At 42.5% G+C, this 16,962-nt stretch overlaps 2 protein-coding genes across 9 annotated transcripts in view; both read left to right on the top strand.

Moving 5' to 3' along the window:
- The window catches only part of ca12 (carbonic anhydrase XII), an 85,485-nt gene extending 78,116 nt beyond the window's left edge, over window positions 1-7,369 (top strand). For all 6 annotated transcript variants that reach the window (XM_077516818.1, XM_077516817.1, XM_077516821.1 and 3 more), the window contains 5 exons: window positions 713-808; window positions 890-953; window positions 1,034-1,191; window positions 5,170-5,296; window positions 6,036-7,369. In XM_077516818.1, coding sequence (XP_077372944.1) covers window positions 713-808; window positions 890-953; window positions 1,034-1,191; window positions 5,170-5,296; window positions 6,036-6,550 — 960 coding nt within the window. In that variant the 3' untranslated portion in view covers window positions 6,551-7,369. The remainder of the gene's footprint in view (window positions 1-712; window positions 809-889; window positions 954-1,033; window positions 1,192-5,169; window positions 5,297-6,035) is intronic.
- A 1,031-nt stretch (window positions 7,370-8,400) lies between these two features.
- man2c1 (mannosidase, alpha, class 2C, member 1) overlaps window positions 8,401-16,962 on the top strand; it is an 11,875-nt gene continuing 3,313 nt past the window's right edge. Inside the window, exons 1-19 of one of the 3 annotated variants that reach the window (XM_077516808.1) lie at window positions 9,322-9,349; window positions 9,881-9,924; window positions 10,007-10,170; window positions 10,273-10,396; window positions 10,467-10,537; window positions 10,901-11,078; window positions 11,173-11,362; window positions 11,611-11,717; window positions 11,807-11,917; window positions 11,989-12,081; window positions 12,153-12,269; window positions 12,376-12,471; window positions 12,575-12,720; window positions 12,945-13,068; window positions 13,150-13,271; window positions 13,364-13,449; window positions 14,328-14,477; window positions 14,550-14,629; window positions 14,855-14,949. In XM_077516808.1, coding sequence (XP_077372934.1) covers window positions 9,337-9,349; window positions 9,881-9,924; window positions 10,007-10,170; window positions 10,273-10,396; window positions 10,467-10,537; window positions 10,901-11,078; window positions 11,173-11,362; window positions 11,611-11,717; window positions 11,807-11,917; window positions 11,989-12,081; window positions 12,153-12,269; window positions 12,376-12,471; window positions 12,575-12,720; window positions 12,945-13,068; window positions 13,150-13,271; window positions 13,364-13,449; window positions 14,328-14,477; window positions 14,550-14,629; window positions 14,855-14,949 — 2,111 coding nt within the window. In that variant the 5' untranslated portion in view covers window positions 9,322-9,336. Of the gene's footprint in view, window positions 8,513-9,321; window positions 9,350-9,707; window positions 9,970-10,006; window positions 10,171-10,272; window positions 10,397-10,466; window positions 10,538-10,900; window positions 11,079-11,172; window positions 11,363-11,610; window positions 11,718-11,806; window positions 11,918-11,988; window positions 12,082-12,152; window positions 12,270-12,375; window positions 12,472-12,574; window positions 12,721-12,944; window positions 13,069-13,149; window positions 13,272-13,363; window positions 13,450-14,327; window positions 14,478-14,549; window positions 14,630-14,854; window positions 14,950-16,962 lie in introns of those variants that run through there. The other 2 variants (XM_077516809.1, XM_077516807.1) reach the window with 2 other exon arrangements.

Raw genomic sequence — 16,962 nt, 5'->3', positions numbered from 1 at the left:
GGGGGACACCCTGGACTGGTTGCCAACCAATCGCAGGGCACACAGAGACGAACAACCATCCACACTCACAAGCACACATAGGGACAATTCAGAGCACCCAATTAACCTGCCATACATGTCTTTGGAATGTGGGAGGAGACCGGTGTACCCGGAGAAGACCCACGCGGGCACGGGGAGAACATGCAAACTCCACCCAGGAAGGTCCGAGCCTGGACTCGAACCGGAGACCTCAGAACTGGGAAGCGGACGTGCTAACCACTCGACTACCGTGCCGCCTACAGAAGAACATATTAAAACTCATTCACTGCCTTTGACAAGTATACTTGTCAATTGTATTTTTTAGAGCGGTGCTAAATGGGGGCGAATCTGAGCATGCTCCACTGTAAATATCAAACTTGGAAACAACTTTACTGATGCCCAACCACCGGTAGATGACATCATAGCCCCATTTTATAGGAAATAAACACAGTTTCAGAGTCCATGGGAGAAATGGCTGTATTTTGGCAAACCTACATTTTTCTGCTGTCAATTATAAAAGAACGGGACGGGACAAAAAGTAGGGAGTCTATTCTGTTATTTGGTAGATTCGGTTTATATATAATTATTGAATGGAATATCACGTGAGTATTGGAAATGTAAAAATTTTCAATAATGACTGGCAGTGAATGAGTTAATACAAATATATAATTTCTACCTCTGTCTTTTCTTACAGCTGCACATTGTACACTACAACTCTGAAAAGTACCCCAATGCATCCATGGCTTTTGACAAATCTGACGGTCTGGCTGTACTGGGTGTTTTCATTGAGGTGACGGTCTTTCGACACTTTTTCTTGGGATTGACTTTGAATTTCTGACCATGTGACCATCTTATTCTATTTTCCAAACAGATTGGGGCTGCCAATCCAGCCTATGACAATATTTTATCATATCTCAGTCAAATCCCGAAAAAATGTAAGTCAAACACAATTAATTTTGTTGCGAGTGTTTATGGATCAGACGGGAATGACATCTTTTTTTTTTTTTTTTAATAGCTAACGGCTACAAAATTCCCGCTTTCGACATCAGGGGGCTGATGCCTCAACGTCTGGCTGAGTATTTTCGCTACGACGGCTCTCTGACAGCACCACCTTGCTATCAAAATGTACTGTGGACAGTGTTCAAGAATCCTGTCACCATCTCCCAGGCTCAGGTGACGTCAAATTGGCCATGAGCTTTTTTTTTACATCTAAACAATTCATTTGAACATTTTACCGTCTCTCATGTTTTTTTTTTTTTTTTTTTTTTTTTTTTTTTTTTTTTTTTTTTTGAAGAGCTCAGAATTGTTCATTCGGTAGTCTTACCGATTCAACGTCTTGTCATCATTGCTCTTTTCCTTTTTTTTTTTTTTTTTTTTTTTTTTTTTTTTTTTTTTTGTGTGTGTGTGTATGTGTGCGTGCGTTTGCGTGCGTGCGTTTGCGTGCGTGCGTGCGTTTGCGTGTGTGCGTTTGCGTGCGTTTGCGTGCGTGCGTGCAAATACGTATAAATTTATACTCATTCATTCACCTAAAACCTTATAAATATCCCATTACCCTTCGCCTTAACCAGGTACTTCAGAATCTTGCCAGAGTCGTGAGATTTAAATGGTCAGGAGACCAGAGAAAAGGTCAGAAAAAAAAGAAATAAAGAGAAAAGAAAGGTAAATCAAAGTGACATCCAGCACCGACCAAACACTTCCTGCCTTCCCCATGATTACAAAATCAAAGTCTTACGCCAACCCCGGAAGCCTCTAAATTCCAGCAAATTTAGCGAGATCTCAAGAGCCCAGAGGAAAAACTAAAGAGAGGAAGGAGGGAAGGATCGATAAGGCAGAGTGAGATCAATAGAAGCCAGTACATCCAATCCATCAAAGTGAAGTCCAGCACCAACAAGACCCCTCCTGCGTGGTTACAAAACCGGAGTCTTATGCCAACCCCAGAAACCTCATACTTCTAATAAATTAAGATCTCAAGTGACCAGAGGAAAAACTAAAGAGAGGAAGGAGGGAAGGATAGATAAAGAAAAGTGAGAACCACAGACACCAGCACCAACTGATTCAAGGGGCTGTGGGAGGGAGAGGGTACTTCTGTTGAGTTTCAGTAGATGCTGGTGCGACGGATCTGGCATGCATAAGGACCACCACCAAAGAGAGAAGCCGTCAACCGCGGTCCAGCAAAGCGAGCACCCCCCCCCTCCCCCCCACCCCTCCCCCCGGAATCCCCAGGCCGCGGCAGCACCAAGGCCACCCCCAAGCCACCCGAGCGGACACCGGTCAGCGAGCCGACCCAGATACCCGGAACACCCCCGCCCCAGCCCCGGCCCACACCCCCGAGCCCAAGGCCGCAGAACGAGGCCCAGCGGGCCCCCACAGCGCCCCACCGGTCCCCAGCCCCCATCCCCCCACGACCCCCCCGCACCCCACCCAAACCCGCCATCCACCACGACCCAGGCCCCACCACCCCCGACCCCCAAACCCCCGAACACACCCCGACCCCCAGCACCCAACCCCCCACCCACCCATACCTCCACCCCCCCCCCAAACAAGCCGCCCCCCCCCCGACGGCCGCCACCCCCCCCCCCGCGAACCCGGCCCCCCGCGAGAACCCCCCACCCCCCCCCGGAAACCGGCACCGGGCAGCAGCGCAGAGAGGGAAGATGTGCCCACCCCACCTCCAGCCGCGCGAGATTTGCACCGCGGCGGGAGGGGGGAAGCAGAGGAGGAAGCACCAGGGGAGAAGGCGGGACACCAGAACACCGAGCCCGGTGGGGAGAGGCCCCGGTCGTCACGCCAGAGTACAAGTGACACCTAACCCTGTTACTGAGTCCGCCAGCTCGCCGACTGGCGAGCTCTACCCTTACACCGTGAATGTGGCCCCACCCAGTGTATATACAAGTGTGTGCGTGTGGTGCATTAAAATTGGGAGCAGGTGAGTCGGAGCAGAGGGAAAAAATTTCCCCTACTCCGACACACCCGTATCCCCCCCCAAAAAATGAATATGTATATGTGTGGTGCATTAAAAAAGGGAATGGAGGGACAAAGTGGTGGGGCAGGGACACAAATGGGGGGGACCACAGCGCTGCCAGGCACTGCAGTCCATCCCCTCTGATGGCTCCCCGCCCCAACTCACCCCTCCCCTTGGACGTGAGGTGCATTAAAATTGGAGGGGAGTTGAAGGGTGAAGACGGTGTTTCCACCCTTCCCCACCCCACCAAGAAATGTGTTGTGTGCCCTATGTGTATATTTACAAAGTGTATAGTGCAAGCTAGTGAAGTGAGTAAGAGGAGCGACCAGCGGGGCCTCACCCAACCCGGCGGGTGTAGGTGGCACGCCCGCCCCCCAGCACCCCCACCCCCCGCCGCCCCCCACCTCATCCACCCGGCACCACAATGGGCGGACAGCCAGCGCAGCAGGGCTACCGGACAGCCCACCAGCCACCGGGGCCCGCCCGGGGCACCAGGAGTTATACCGGAGCGGGGCAGGCCCCAAACCCTCGCCCGGCCCCCGGAGCCCGACGCCCGGGCCGGGGAGGGAGCCCCAGGCCCAGGGAGAGGGAGGGGGAGGGGCCGCAGGGCAGACAGGGAAGGGGGGGGGGGGCGGGGGAAGCGGGGAGAAGACGACAAGAAGGCGAAAGGGCGGCTGCAGGGCAGGAGGCGGGGGGGGAGAGGAGGAGGGAGGGCGACAAGGGAAAAGGGACCGGGAGGCAGAGGAGGATGGGCGGGAGGAGGCGAGGAGGGAGAGGCGACGGGGGGGAGGAAGGGGGAGGGGAGAGGGAACCACGGGGCACACCGGAGGCCCACCCACCCCGAACCGCGCCGCCGGGCACGGAGCAGCGGACCGCGCCGGGACGGCACCGCCCCGGGCACCAGGGGAAGCACCCCAACACCGCACCCCACAGGGGGCCCAGGGAGCGGCCAAGACGCAACCGCCACCGAGCAGACAACGGGGGGGGGGGGGGGGGGGGGCAGAACCACCCCCGCCCGACCACAGGGGACGGCGTCAAGAAAATTGACTAATTAGCATGCAGTAACACCAAGTGTTGATGCTTAGTGCCCACTAGAAATAGATCTTAAGGAGTTATTGAGTATAGTGTCGTATAGTGTGGTATGCTCGAGCCCACTAGCAGCAACTAGGTTCCTGACTATATAAAAATAAAAACAATCAGATACAAAATACCAAATACAGGAGCAGCGAAAACAGAAGTTGTAACGATGTGGTGGCTCTCGTTAACAGGCAGAATCTTGGCAGGATTAAGTTGCCAAATTGAGATTAAAATATTCTATGTACATAGACCATATTTGTTTAAATCTTGATACTTGATTTTTATTTAAGGCAGAGATTTTTTCCATTGAGATATAATTTATTAGTAAGTTTAACCAGTGGTCGATATTTAGAGATTGTTTATTTTTCCAATTGACAAGGATTATTTTTTTAGCAATAGTAAGGGCTATAAATATAGATTGAGATTGTTTACATGGTCGCTCAGTTATTGTTAAGTCACCTAGTAAACACAGTCTTGGAGATAAAGGAAGCCTACAGTTTAATATATCAGCGAGCTTTTCCAAGATTTTAGTCCAGAAATGCAGCACTGGAGTACATGACCATAAAGCATGAAGATAAGTATCGGCAGTGTTTTGTGAGCACTGGAGACAAATGTCGGAGTCAGAGAGTCCCATTTTTTTCATCATATATTGTGTAATATATGTTCTATGAAGTATCTTATATTGGATAAGTTGCAAATTTGTCTGTTTGGTCATTTTAAATACATTTTCACAGATTTGGGTCCAAAAGTCTGGTTCCGGAACTATAGACAAGTCTTTTTCCCATTTTAAAGTCGGTAAATACGTTTTATTTGTGTATAAAAATAACTTATATATTTTTGATATTTTCTTTATTGTTGTTGGAGAAAGCTTTATAATATCTTTAGCTAAGACAGGCAGTTGGAGCGTATCTTGAAGTGTTGGGATTTGTTTCTTAACCATATTTTTAACTTGCAGATAATGTAAGAAATTTCCCTTTTTTATTTCATATTTCTGGACCAAGTTTGTATATGATATAAACTTATTATCTGAGAAAAGATGATGAAGGTGTGTAATTCCTTTCTGCTCCCATAGGCTTAAATGGAACGACTGATTCGTCTCTCATGTTTTGCAGTACGGCACGCTGACGGCAAGCCTCTTTGCCTCCTCAGCCAACCGAGCAACCGCCGTGCCTCTTGTTAACAACTTCAGGAATCCACACGGTGTTGAGAACCGTATTGTCCTGAGTTCCTTTAAGCAAGGTAAGAATGCTCAGCTTTGATTGGCTTTTTGCTTGGCTTGGGATCAGCTGTTGAGTTAGCATGCATTTGCTCCCAAAAACGTATAAATACGTTCTATTTTAAATGTATTAAGTGTCGCAAAGACGTTTCATACGTTTGTTTTGTTTTTTTGTTTTTTTAATGCTAGAGCATACAAAAAGCTTTGATACAGCCTCTCAACTGCAGAGAACGTGTGGGGAAAAAAATGGTAGTAATTACAGAAACGGCCAGCAGTTGGCAGCAGAGTATAAGAGATCAACCAGGGCCATGATGGAAAAAAAAGCTGCTTCCCCACAATTCTAAGCAGATTTGTGAATAATGATGAAACTTAGCTATATTGTAATGCTAATTTCTGCAAAACTGTTACAGATATAAATATACTTTTTTTTTTTTTTCCTGAGGAAAGACGAGACTAATATCTCTTTTGGTAGGTTCCATGTTTTTATAGCAATGGAACACATTATTCTGTGGACCTTGTAAAATCAGTCAAAATCCAGTAAAACAGGCCGGAGCAAAGGGGGTTGCTTCAGTGAAAATGGCTGCGAGTGAATGAGTTAACCATCGCGCTGGCATTTATCTTGAATGTGTCCTGCTTTTTAAATGGCTAACACGGTTTGGCAATTCACTTTTTGCCGGCAATGTGCGTTTGGCTGAGCTTAATGGCATCACCAAAAAAATCTCACTTGTGCGTGGATGGACAAAAAATGTGTGTCTAATGTAGGCGTGACCACCCATATGTCAAGCACGTGCATCCGCCAGAGGAAGACAATCTTTCGCAAGTTATTGATCGGTGATTTAGAGGAGGTCATTGAAAGTCGGCACCTCCCCAAAAGCGCCACCAAGTTGCTGTACCAGGAGTATGCGCGAGCAGAGTTGAAGCAGCCCGTCAATGGATTGACGTCAACACTCGATACAGCATCCAAACGGTTGTCCGCGTTGAAGGAAATCATTCAGCCCACGGTAGCCTTTGGCTCATTGCTGCAGCAGAAGTCCCTGGAGATCCAACAGTCCACCACCGCCAAGAGCCTGCCCGTTGCTCTCGCCGAGGCCGTTCTTCCTAAACTCAACCTCAACAGCTACCTGGCCTGTAAGGCAGACCTCGACACAGCAACCATCAAGTATATCCTCAGCGGACGGCCCCGAGGGCAGGTTGACAAGGATTTCTTCATGCTTGACCCGTATCTTAATAGTTACACAATGCATCCTTGGCTTCTGCAAAGGGAGTGGGAGGACTAGAGAGATTATTCACATAATCCAGCCGCTTTCCGTAACGCACATCATGTCTAGCATAGTTCTAGCTCTGCATTGTCTGGCATGTCATCTTCTGCAAAACTTTGTGAGTTCCAGTTAATGTTATTAAAATTAAATTATTCTTTCCAGTGTGTGCACATGATCAGAACATATTTCTATGATTCAGTTCACACTTGCCTGCGTATTGATCAGTCGTTACGACAAAGATTGATTTATCTAAATTTGTGTTATGAAATAACGCAAAATAATGTATGTGATGGGCTTTGGGTCCATGCCTTCTTGTTTTCTTTGAAAAGCTTTAAATAAAGTATTTAAAAAACAAAAATCATCTGTGTGTTTTTATTTGTAAAATATTCAAATACTTCGATTCAAAATTTGAATTTGTGGCAACATCACAAATTATAGTAAGTAATCAACGTTGCCCCCTTGAGCCAAAATTTTCTAAGAATGTGACATTCAATTTACTTCAGCTTCAGTGCAGAACAAAACACTTCAAAATGGCAACCAGCTTCAGTCTGCCGAAATCCAACCTTCAGCCCAATCTGCTGAGTCCAAATACAAGTAATTAAAGAATTCCTACCCTGGAGTATATACTTAAGGGTTTTACATTACTATGTATAGATGTCAGAAGTCATTAAAAAAAATTTCTTAATATAATTGAAAAAAAATGGGCCAACCAAATTTCTAATGTCATTTGATGATGTAATAACTCATTTTGTATCTGCAATGTAGCTACTGCACATCCATAATGAGTTACTATTCATACGTCTTTGGGTAGCACATCATTCACACGCACTCCCTAATTTCCATATTGCTTGATGTCCTCTATAGCTCACACGAAACAGGAAGATTGAGACAAAGTGCAGAGTCAAGTCATCTTTATTTGTATAGGATGTCACTGCCCACAGGGAGTTCAAAGTATGCACCCGTCTTGCACTAATTTGCTCATGATTTACATTCTTATTTTTTGGAGTTGAAAAGTTCAGTGTACCGAACGCTCACTCACTTCACTCTCTCTCTCTCTCTCTCTCTCTCTCTCTCTCTCTCTCTCTCTCTCTCTCTCTCTCTCTCTCTCTCTCTCTCTCTCTCTCTCTCTCTCTCTCTCAACTATTTTTATATATTATCTCAGTATTATAAACCTGCCCAGTCGCTAGAATCATATTGGCATCTCCCATCTGTTTCCAGTTCACCATCAAGCAGGAAGTAGCCTGCTAGTTAACATGGAAAAACATACTTTTTCACCTGATTTAATTGTTCAATAGTGACAATACCAGAACATGTCTTTTTGCTGCGCCGTTTTTAACTTTGACATGTCAAACGTAAACCAAGGATGCCCTGTGTCAATGATATGGCATTTTGGAAAATTTTGGTTGATGGTCATGAGTTGATGTGTTGCAAGATGGAGTTTCAACTTTTGTGTTTAGGTGCTACTTTGAGAGTGTATTTTCCCTCAAATGTTTGCGCACACTCCAAAATGTACTTTCGGGGTTCCGCTCAACTTATTTGCTATCGACTCTTGACTCCTCATTTGGTGTTTTTAGCCAGTTGTGGTTCAATTTATTGTTAAACAGGCAACGTGGGGGTCATCAGCTCTGCGCTCCGCAAAATCTCGGGTCAAGTCAGGTCTGTGTCATCCATTCCCTCGGGCCTTTCTTTCTCGTTAGAACTACGCGCAGCTAGACCGCAGTCCAAACAATGAGGGGACAGGAGTCAACAGGCATCTATGATGGTAGGGTGGCATGAGTAGGATGGGCTCACCCGCATTTGCACAAAGCCTGTACTTAGAGCTGCTCCATGATATCATAATAAAAGGCTTCTTGGCTTCACAGAAACATTGCAACAAACACAACCTACGCTGTGAATATTGTCGAGAAAGTTTTAAGATGACCCTGAGCCCCCGCCGGCTTCCCAGCATCCTGCGGCATTGATCACGTGACTGCAAAAGCGGTATGACGCCATCATCTTTATAAGCTTTCTTTTCACCGCATTGTAAGCTACCATTTCCAAGCTTCAGGTTCACAAATGTTTATTATTATACATTATGAGCGTCTGTGGGATAAATGTTTTGGCTTTTTCCTCTGATGTTTTATTTGCTTTTACAATTGCACGCTGGGCCGGAGCACAGTGTTCACGGAGTGATTCACAGTGTTGGCCCTTGATAATGTCATCATTGCCGTTTTTGGCTTCTTTATTGTCTGCATGCTGTGGTGGGCTTGTAAATGTGTCCTGTTATAGAAATACAGTACATACAGCTCTCTTTGTATGTGATGCTGCTCTGTCTTTGTTAATCTAACAGTTGTCTGGAGGTTTATAGTTACTATAACATCTATGCTAATTTCTGTTAGCCAGTCTAACACGTTTCATGTTATATGTTAGCAATTAGCTAGCTGACGTTTGTTTGACAGAATTGTGTGGTTTGTTTGAACATTTTGGTGTTTGATTCTCTTTTGTTTTATGTGTAAGTTTTACAGCTTGAAGCAAGCAACTTATTCCCAAATGTACTCCCTACAAGGAACTTTCACTGCATACTTCTGGTTAACCAATCACAAGGAAGTAGGCCAAAGACACTGTGACATGTAGATGTGGTCAAAATGACCTTTAGAAGTCCAACCTCAGAAAGTAAATGAAGCTGGCATTTTTGGTCTGTGGATGTTAGAAATATACTACTAAATGGATTTCAAGAAATAGTCCATAAATATGCCCTGCGATTGGGTGGTAACCAGTTGAGAAAACCAGTGCAGAAAATGGATAGGTGGTTGGATGGTCCGTAAATGGATAAAGCAGGTCAGAGGAGAATGGTTTGGGTTGGAGCTTAATTGAAGAGAACTGTACGTCAAATAAGCCCTCGCTACAAGGGGAATTCAGAAGGAATCTTTGAACACATCTAAAAGAGTGATGACCGACAGCGGTACAAGAGCATGTCATATTGTTGTACGCCTGTCAACTAACAGGAAGTTGGGACCAGGGGTTATTCTGGGGTCAGATGTTAGGTTGCTGAGCTGCCAGCTAGGCTAGATAAATTTAAAAATATGTTTTCATACTTGTATTTATACTTTCATACACATTGATTTACTTTTTGTTTTTTGTTTTTTTGTTATATAGGATTATACTACGGTAATTTGTAAATGTAATTTATACACCAATATATCAGTTGTCAAACACTGACATCTAGCGGTCATAAGTCTGTAACGCAGTCCCAGTTTCTACTTCCGGGTTACGTTAAAGCTACCTTAGTACATTAATACACTTATAAATCTCAATCGAATTTCCCAACGTTAACACATTTGTATTTAAGTGTTTGCCATGTATCACCAGCCCGTGTTAAAGAACCGGCGCACGCTGTTGGAGAGAGCCGAGAAGTTCGTTTCTGATATTTATTTCACAGACTGCAACCTCCGAGGACGGTATGGATAACTGTAAACGTTGCCTCTTCTTTCTCAGGATCCTGAATGCATAAATTACTGCTACTCTTCGTGCAGACTATATGGCGACTCTCATCCCCTGGAATCCCTCACCTCGTTTATGTCCTCCAAACGGATAACATTCTCAGAAGCACAAACGCAGCACTTTAGCCCTTATAAAGTTGGTGATAGTTTTGGACCAACGTGAGTATTTTTACGCTTCTTTAAAACAATAAAATAAAAATAAACATTGTTTTGTTTTTTTAATTCAAGTCCAGAGCAACACAATTTCTAAGTTTATTTTAGGTGGTGGACATGTTGGTTTAAAGCAGCCCTGGCAATTCCCGTGTGCTGGAAAGGAAAAGAGGTCCATCTTCTATGGGAAAGTGATGGAGAGGCGATGGTTTGGAGGGATGGACAGCCAGTTCAGGTGAGGAAGACATTGTTAGCTTCTTAGCCTTGTGCTCACTGTAGTGATATCCTGTGTTGTTCAACCTCAGGGTCTGACTAAAGAAGGCGAAAAGACAAGTTACATCCTTTCTGACTGTCTCACAGAGGACGAGGCACAGAGGTCAGTTGATTATAGAAATTACAATTGATTTTGGAAGATAATCCTGATTGTATGCAAACATTTAACGACAAATGTAATGTACTACATAAAGAAGATTAAGTCTTTTGACCAGAGATCGGCTGCCCCATCCACTGTCTGAAACACTGTCACAGTGTCAAACAAAAATTTTGTTTAGTTGTTTGGTTTTATTTTTTTATTCTTTTTCCCCATGTTAGCCATGTTAGCACATTGCTTGGTGAGTTTGTTAATACTCTGGCGATAATATTTTTGTTTAGTAATGTGTCCACTCCACATCAAATGATATAGCGTAACACTGCTAGTTAAACTATTGCTCGGCCTTACTCTTTTCTCCTTTTCTTTCAGTGTGACCGTCTATGTGGAGCTGGCCTGTAATGGCCTTTTTGGAGCCGGTCAAGGGTCCATGATTGCGCCTCCAGATCCGAACAGGACATTCTCCGTTCACAAGGCAGAGCTGGTGGTATTTAACAGAGATGTCCGGGAACTACTGACTGATTTTGAAATTCTGATTGACATAGTTAAGGTACAACAGTCTGCTTACAAAGCCGAAAGAGGCAAGCGGTATGTCTTTTTTTTTTTTTTTTTTTTTGATTTTTGTTGTTGTTGTTTTTTGGTAGGAACTGGGCGAGAGCGAGCAGCGCAGCTTCCAAGCGCTGTTCACCGTCAATGAAATGGTTAATGTGAGCGACCCGGCCGATCCCAGCTCCTTTTCCAAAGCGCACGTTCTGGCTCGCAAGTTCTTCAGCCAGCGCAATGGCCAAAGTCAACATAATATCCATGCCATGGGCCACTGCCACATAGACTCAGGTTTCATGTTTATATGATGTATTTATTGCCATTACTGGTAAGCTGTAACCTATCCCAGCTGATTTTAAATGAGAGGCTGGTTGCCAAGTCAATAGCATCATAGAGAAATATCTGATTATACTCACATTCACACCTATGAACAAATTTGAGGAGTGGTGGACTAATTTTGGCTGCAAACTGCACCACAGTAATAATGTTAGTCAGAAACTGTCAATGTAATTGTATTGATTCTTTTTATCTGCCCATAGCTTGGCTGTGGCCCTACGAAGAAACCATTCGCAAATGTGGTCGGAGCTGGGCGACCGTGATCCGTCTCATGGAAAAGAACCCGGAATTTGTGTTTACTTGTTCTCAGGTAATTCCTCAGCAAAGTTCAACATCTGATCAATGCAATGGAGAGTATGCCGAATCGGTTTCAATTGAAATGATTCTGCTGTCGGCCAGGCCCAGCAGTTTGAGTGGGTCCAGCGCTGGTACCCAGGACTCTTCTCAGAGATTCAACATTACGTCAAGGCGGGACAGTTCGTCCCGGTTGGAGGGACGTGGGTGGAGATGGTGAAAGACTGATCATGGAAATTACCCATTATGCATTTTACGTAGTGATTTAATTAAATGTTGTCTATCAGGATGGCAATCTCCCCTCAGGCGAATCCATGGTCAGGCAGTTCCTCGAGGGCCAGCGTTATTTTGAGCAAGAATTTGGAAAGAGGTGCAAAGAGGTACGGGAGTTGAGCTTGCTGATATCTGATAACTTTGCTCTGTTTCTCATCACTTTCCTCTGTTTGATTAGTTTTGGCTTCCAGATACATTTGGCTACTCGGCCCAACTCCCTCAGATAATGAAGGGTTGTGGGATTTCCAATTTTTTAACACAGAAACTCAGTTGGAACCTCGTGAACGACTTCCCTGTAAGTTGATACTTGACCATTGCAGTATGTAAAAAAAAAAGAAAAAAAAAAGAAAAGAAAGCTTGACGGGAAAAAAAAGGAATATTAAAATTTCTGATTTATAAAGCATAGCACCTTTTTCTGGGAAGGACTTGATGGCTCCAAGGTCTTGACTCACTTCCCACCTGGAAATTGCTATACAATGATGGCCAAGGTTGAAGACGTGAGTTACTTTTTGCTTCTTTTTGTTTAGTCTGAGAAGAAATGAATTTCCACATTTCCCAAACGTCGCTACATTCCCGTGGGTGTTTTTCTTCTGTCCGCAGCTTGTAAAAACCGTCAAGCAAAACAAGGACAAAGGTCGCGCCAACCACAGCGCCGTTTTATTTGGATTCGGCGACGGGGGCGGCGGCCCCACGCAGTTGATGCTGGACCGACTCGGACGGGTCCAGGACACAGATGGACTTCCCAAGTCAGTTCCTTTTCCTGAACATGAACTCAGCAGTTCACCGACGGGACTGGGCAGAAACAACAGCTCAGCCCAAACCACACCCAAGAAACTAATCACGTTTATTTTCATATGACACACATTTAGGTTGAATACAGAAGGATATTATTCATTTCTATTGATGTCATAATGGCATTGTTTGAAAATACCCCCTGATGTGCCTCATTTCCATCACTGCTTCCTTTCAGGGTTCATATGTCCAGTCCTGACAAGCTCTTCTCACAGCTTTGGGCTGACTCACATCTGCTGTGCACTTGGACCGGCGAACTTTTCCTCGAGATGCACAATGGCACGTACACCACACAGGCACAGGTAGATGGACATAACGTGTGAATATTGGATCACGTTCAAAACAACAGCTTCTCCAAATGAATACGAACGTCATTTTTCCAGATCAAGCGAGGTAACCGGCAGTGTGAAACGCTCCTGCATGACGTCGAGATGGCCAGCAGCTTGGCTATGTGTCACAATAAAACTTTTCAGTATCCTGTGGTGAAGCTGCGGGAACTCTGGAGGTCAGAGTTCACGTATTCAACCTGACTAAATAGATAACGGCTGCTGTGACACTATATAGGTGTGATATGATTGATGCTCCCTCTAATGGCAGGCTTTTACTGCTGAACCAGTTCCATGATGTCGTCCCAGGCAGCTGTATAGAGATGGTTGTGGAGGATGCACTGAGGTATTATGAAGGTATGTCAAATACTGAGAAAAAAAATGTTTTCACAACTTTGGAGAGTTCTATGCATTTATTGTAAAAAAAAAAAAAAAAAAAAAAAAAAAAGTGTCTACATAGGACAACAGACAATCATTTGTTGGAATGTGCCTCTAGCTTTGGAGAATTGACAAAAAGTCAGAAAATCGAAAAAAAAAAAAAAAGGTAGAAAAGAAAACATTGATAAAGTAAATTCAAAAGAAGAAATTCCAAAATTTGCCATAGAAGGTACACAAAACACAATATTTTTTTTAAAGGCAGAAAAGAAAATGTTTAAAAAGTAACCATAAAATGCCCAAACTGAAAGAAGAAATCCCAAAAATTATTATAAAATGTACACAAAATTGACAAAAAAAGTTACATTTTAGTTTTTAAAAAAGGCAGAAAAGAAAACGTTTAAAAAGTAACTATAAAATGTCCAAAATCAGACGCAATCTTTTTTTAAGAGGCAGAAAATAAAACGTTTACAAAGTAACCATAAACTAAAACAAAAGAAATCACGAAAACTACCAATAAAATGTCCACAAAAGTGCCAAAATTTTAGAATATTAATAGCAAAAAAGGCAGAAAAAACCTTTTTTTTTTTTTTTTAAAAAGCCTTAAAATGTCAAAAAATGGAGAAGAATTACCAATGGAGAATTACCATATGCCAATAAAATTGCCAACAATTCTAAAAAAAAAAAAAAGTCTTAAAAAAAGAAGTGTGAATAATTTAAAAAAAAATCAAAAATGGAAGATGAAGGGTAGTAGAAGAAAACAGATTTTTTGTTATTCATTTGGCCTAAAATGGCTCTTGACAGTAAAGGTAAATGCTCTTGACTTAGGTTTTTAGACTGTCATATTATGTGTCTGTTAGATATCAAGAGGGCCGGTGCTGCTCTCCTGCAAGATGGCCTCGCCGCCCTCATCATGTCTGAGGGCGACGCCACAGGTGTCTTCAACTCTCTGCCGTGGGAGCGCCTTGAAGTCCTCCAGATACAAGATGGCCCCAGTCAACACAGTTTAAGTATGTTTGATATCATACTACATTGATATTTTTCTATGATGATGATATCGCTTTGCTTTTGTTGCGCAATAGCTCTGGTGCGAGTTCCTAGCATCTGTGTATCTCCTATTCAAGACACGAACCCTGTGAATCCAGTCTGTGTTACTGTCCAGGTATTTTATTTTATTTTTTGCTGCAGCCATATTTTCTACAAAGAAGATTCTTTTCAATTGCATAATGCTGACACTGATTGTGTCCAAGTAACACTGACAACCACTACATTCATGTAAAAAAATAAACACATTTTTATTTCAGTGGGTAATTATTAAGGACTTAGTGGGATGAGAAATGGATTGTGGGTGAATTTGCCTCATGAATGTGGGTGTATAACATTTCAGGCTGACGGTAGAATCCTGATGGAAAACGGGATCATACGAGCCGTTGTCAACAAAGATGGCACACTGGCATCGCTGTGTTTGATCACTGCAAACAGGTACTCCCGTTATATAGTCAATCAATTATTTATTCCCATTAAAGAAACAACATGGAGTAGTGTTACCTAAAAATAATAGCTCCAAAAACATTAATATTATGTTATTGCTACACGGAATGGCAGAAGAGCCTCAGTTACACTCCTTTAGTGGTCTAAAATATATATGTGTACTGGTACATCTTTTTTTTTTATCTAAGGCAGAGGTAAGAGAAACTGTACAGACTAATGAGTCACGCGGCCATCTGACAATGAACAAGAGAGTCCTGTGGTGCCTCTTACACTATTCTTTTAACTCAGGCAGACAAGAGAAGTACTTCAAGGTTGTCCTTGTTTCATGTCAGTTGGGCTTCACGGTTGAGGAACACATTTCCTGCCTCCCTGAAACTAATCTCCCACTTGATAGCACAGAACAGATACATTGTTCATTTATTGACATGCAAGCAGAAGACGTTTTTTTGTTTTGTTTTTTGTTTTGTTTTTTTTCCGGCTGCTGACTTACTGATCATACAAAGGTCATACACAAGACATAAACCGGATTGTAATAGAAAGTGAAGCAAAAATCAAGTGATCTCAATAATGAATAACCACATTTTCTGTGGTGTCATCTCAAACGGTGGCGCTCGCATTAGCGCCAAAGGTTAGTGCTAAAGTGCTATTAGTGCTAAAGGTTGTGACGCCCTTAAATACACGTATGTGTTTAGCACATCTTTTTAGTTTCTGACCAGTTTTATAAGTTGACAAATGCATATTATTTAATGTTTTTGATATCATACACGATGTTAAAAAAACAAAAAAAAAAAAAAACTCCTTATTAAATATATCTCAGAATTTCGTAAAATTGAATGAATAAATGCATTTAATTTTGTATTTAATTTGGGTAGTTTTTAAATGTAACTACAAATTTCAAGATTATGGTGATCTTGTAATATTAAAATAAAGCATTGAGAAGTTAAAATGTGTATACAGGAAACAGTGCTATAGGTCATTCTCACATCATGTGTGTCATTGTCACAACAAATTCTGGGCTTCAAGCTTAGGCAATAATTGTGACCTTATACAAATTATGGGGTATTTATTGTGGCGTAGGTTAGCTTTGTCAGACTCAGCATTTATGAGTAGTTTAGCTTTTTCACTTCCCTTCTCAGATATTTTGAGGCAAATGTGCTGCGTCACACACGTGTGACACACAAACACGTCACATGTAAACACGTTTGAGAAGGGAAGTGAAGAACAACAGAATTGTGAGTGACGATGTCACAAAATGGCCCTCATAATTGTTTTAAATTTTATCATTTTTTACTTTTATCTTTGAAATTTAGCTACTTTTAATTATTTATTAGAGTAGGTTTGAGAAGTTTTTTTTTTCTTCAAAATGCTTAATTTTAGGTTGTTTTTATTAGTTTCACTGTCTTTTTCTTTCTTTTTTTCTTTCTTGTGTTTCTTAGTTTTCTTCTTTCTCCTCTATGGCCAAAGATTAATAACAAAATAAATGCAATAAATCAAACCTGAAAGCTCATTTATGCAATTAATTGACAAAGACTTAATTGAAGGACATTTTCTCTAAAATTACAGGTAGTTTTGTAAACGTAAAATGTCATTAACAGTTCGCTATTGTTGTTGCACTTTGTGTTTTTGTTTTTTTTCAACCACAGTTATTTTATTTCATTAATGAAAATATATATTTTTTTTCATTAGTTTTCGTTAACTGTCACAACCTTGCCTTCCTTGAAATTGTCACCTTTGTCAAAATTGTTCAGTTGGTGTACTGTTATTGATTTTCCACAAAAATACACTGCACATTTGTTTGTGTTTGAGCATATTGTAACAGATATAAACGCCTTTGTTGCTAATCATTGTCAATTTCACCTTAAAACAAAAGCGGAAAACATTAAATGCAAGTTTCATGTATGTCAAAATTTGCGAGAATTGACTATTAGACTATGATATTATTTTTCAAACAGTGAGTAAAAGTGAATGACACTAATGTAGGTGGTGCACTGAGTAAAAAAAAAT

Source organism: Festucalex cinctus, chromosome 3 (genome assembly GCF_051991245.1).
Source record: "Festucalex cinctus isolate MCC-2025b chromosome 3, RoL_Fcin_1.0, whole genome shotgun sequence".
Taxonomy (NCBI): Eukaryota; Metazoa; Chordata; class Actinopteri; order Syngnathiformes; family Syngnathidae; genus Festucalex; species Festucalex cinctus.
The sequence above is the reverse complement of the archived record's forward strand: the minus strand, read 5'-3'. Positions and strand labels throughout refer to the sequence as shown.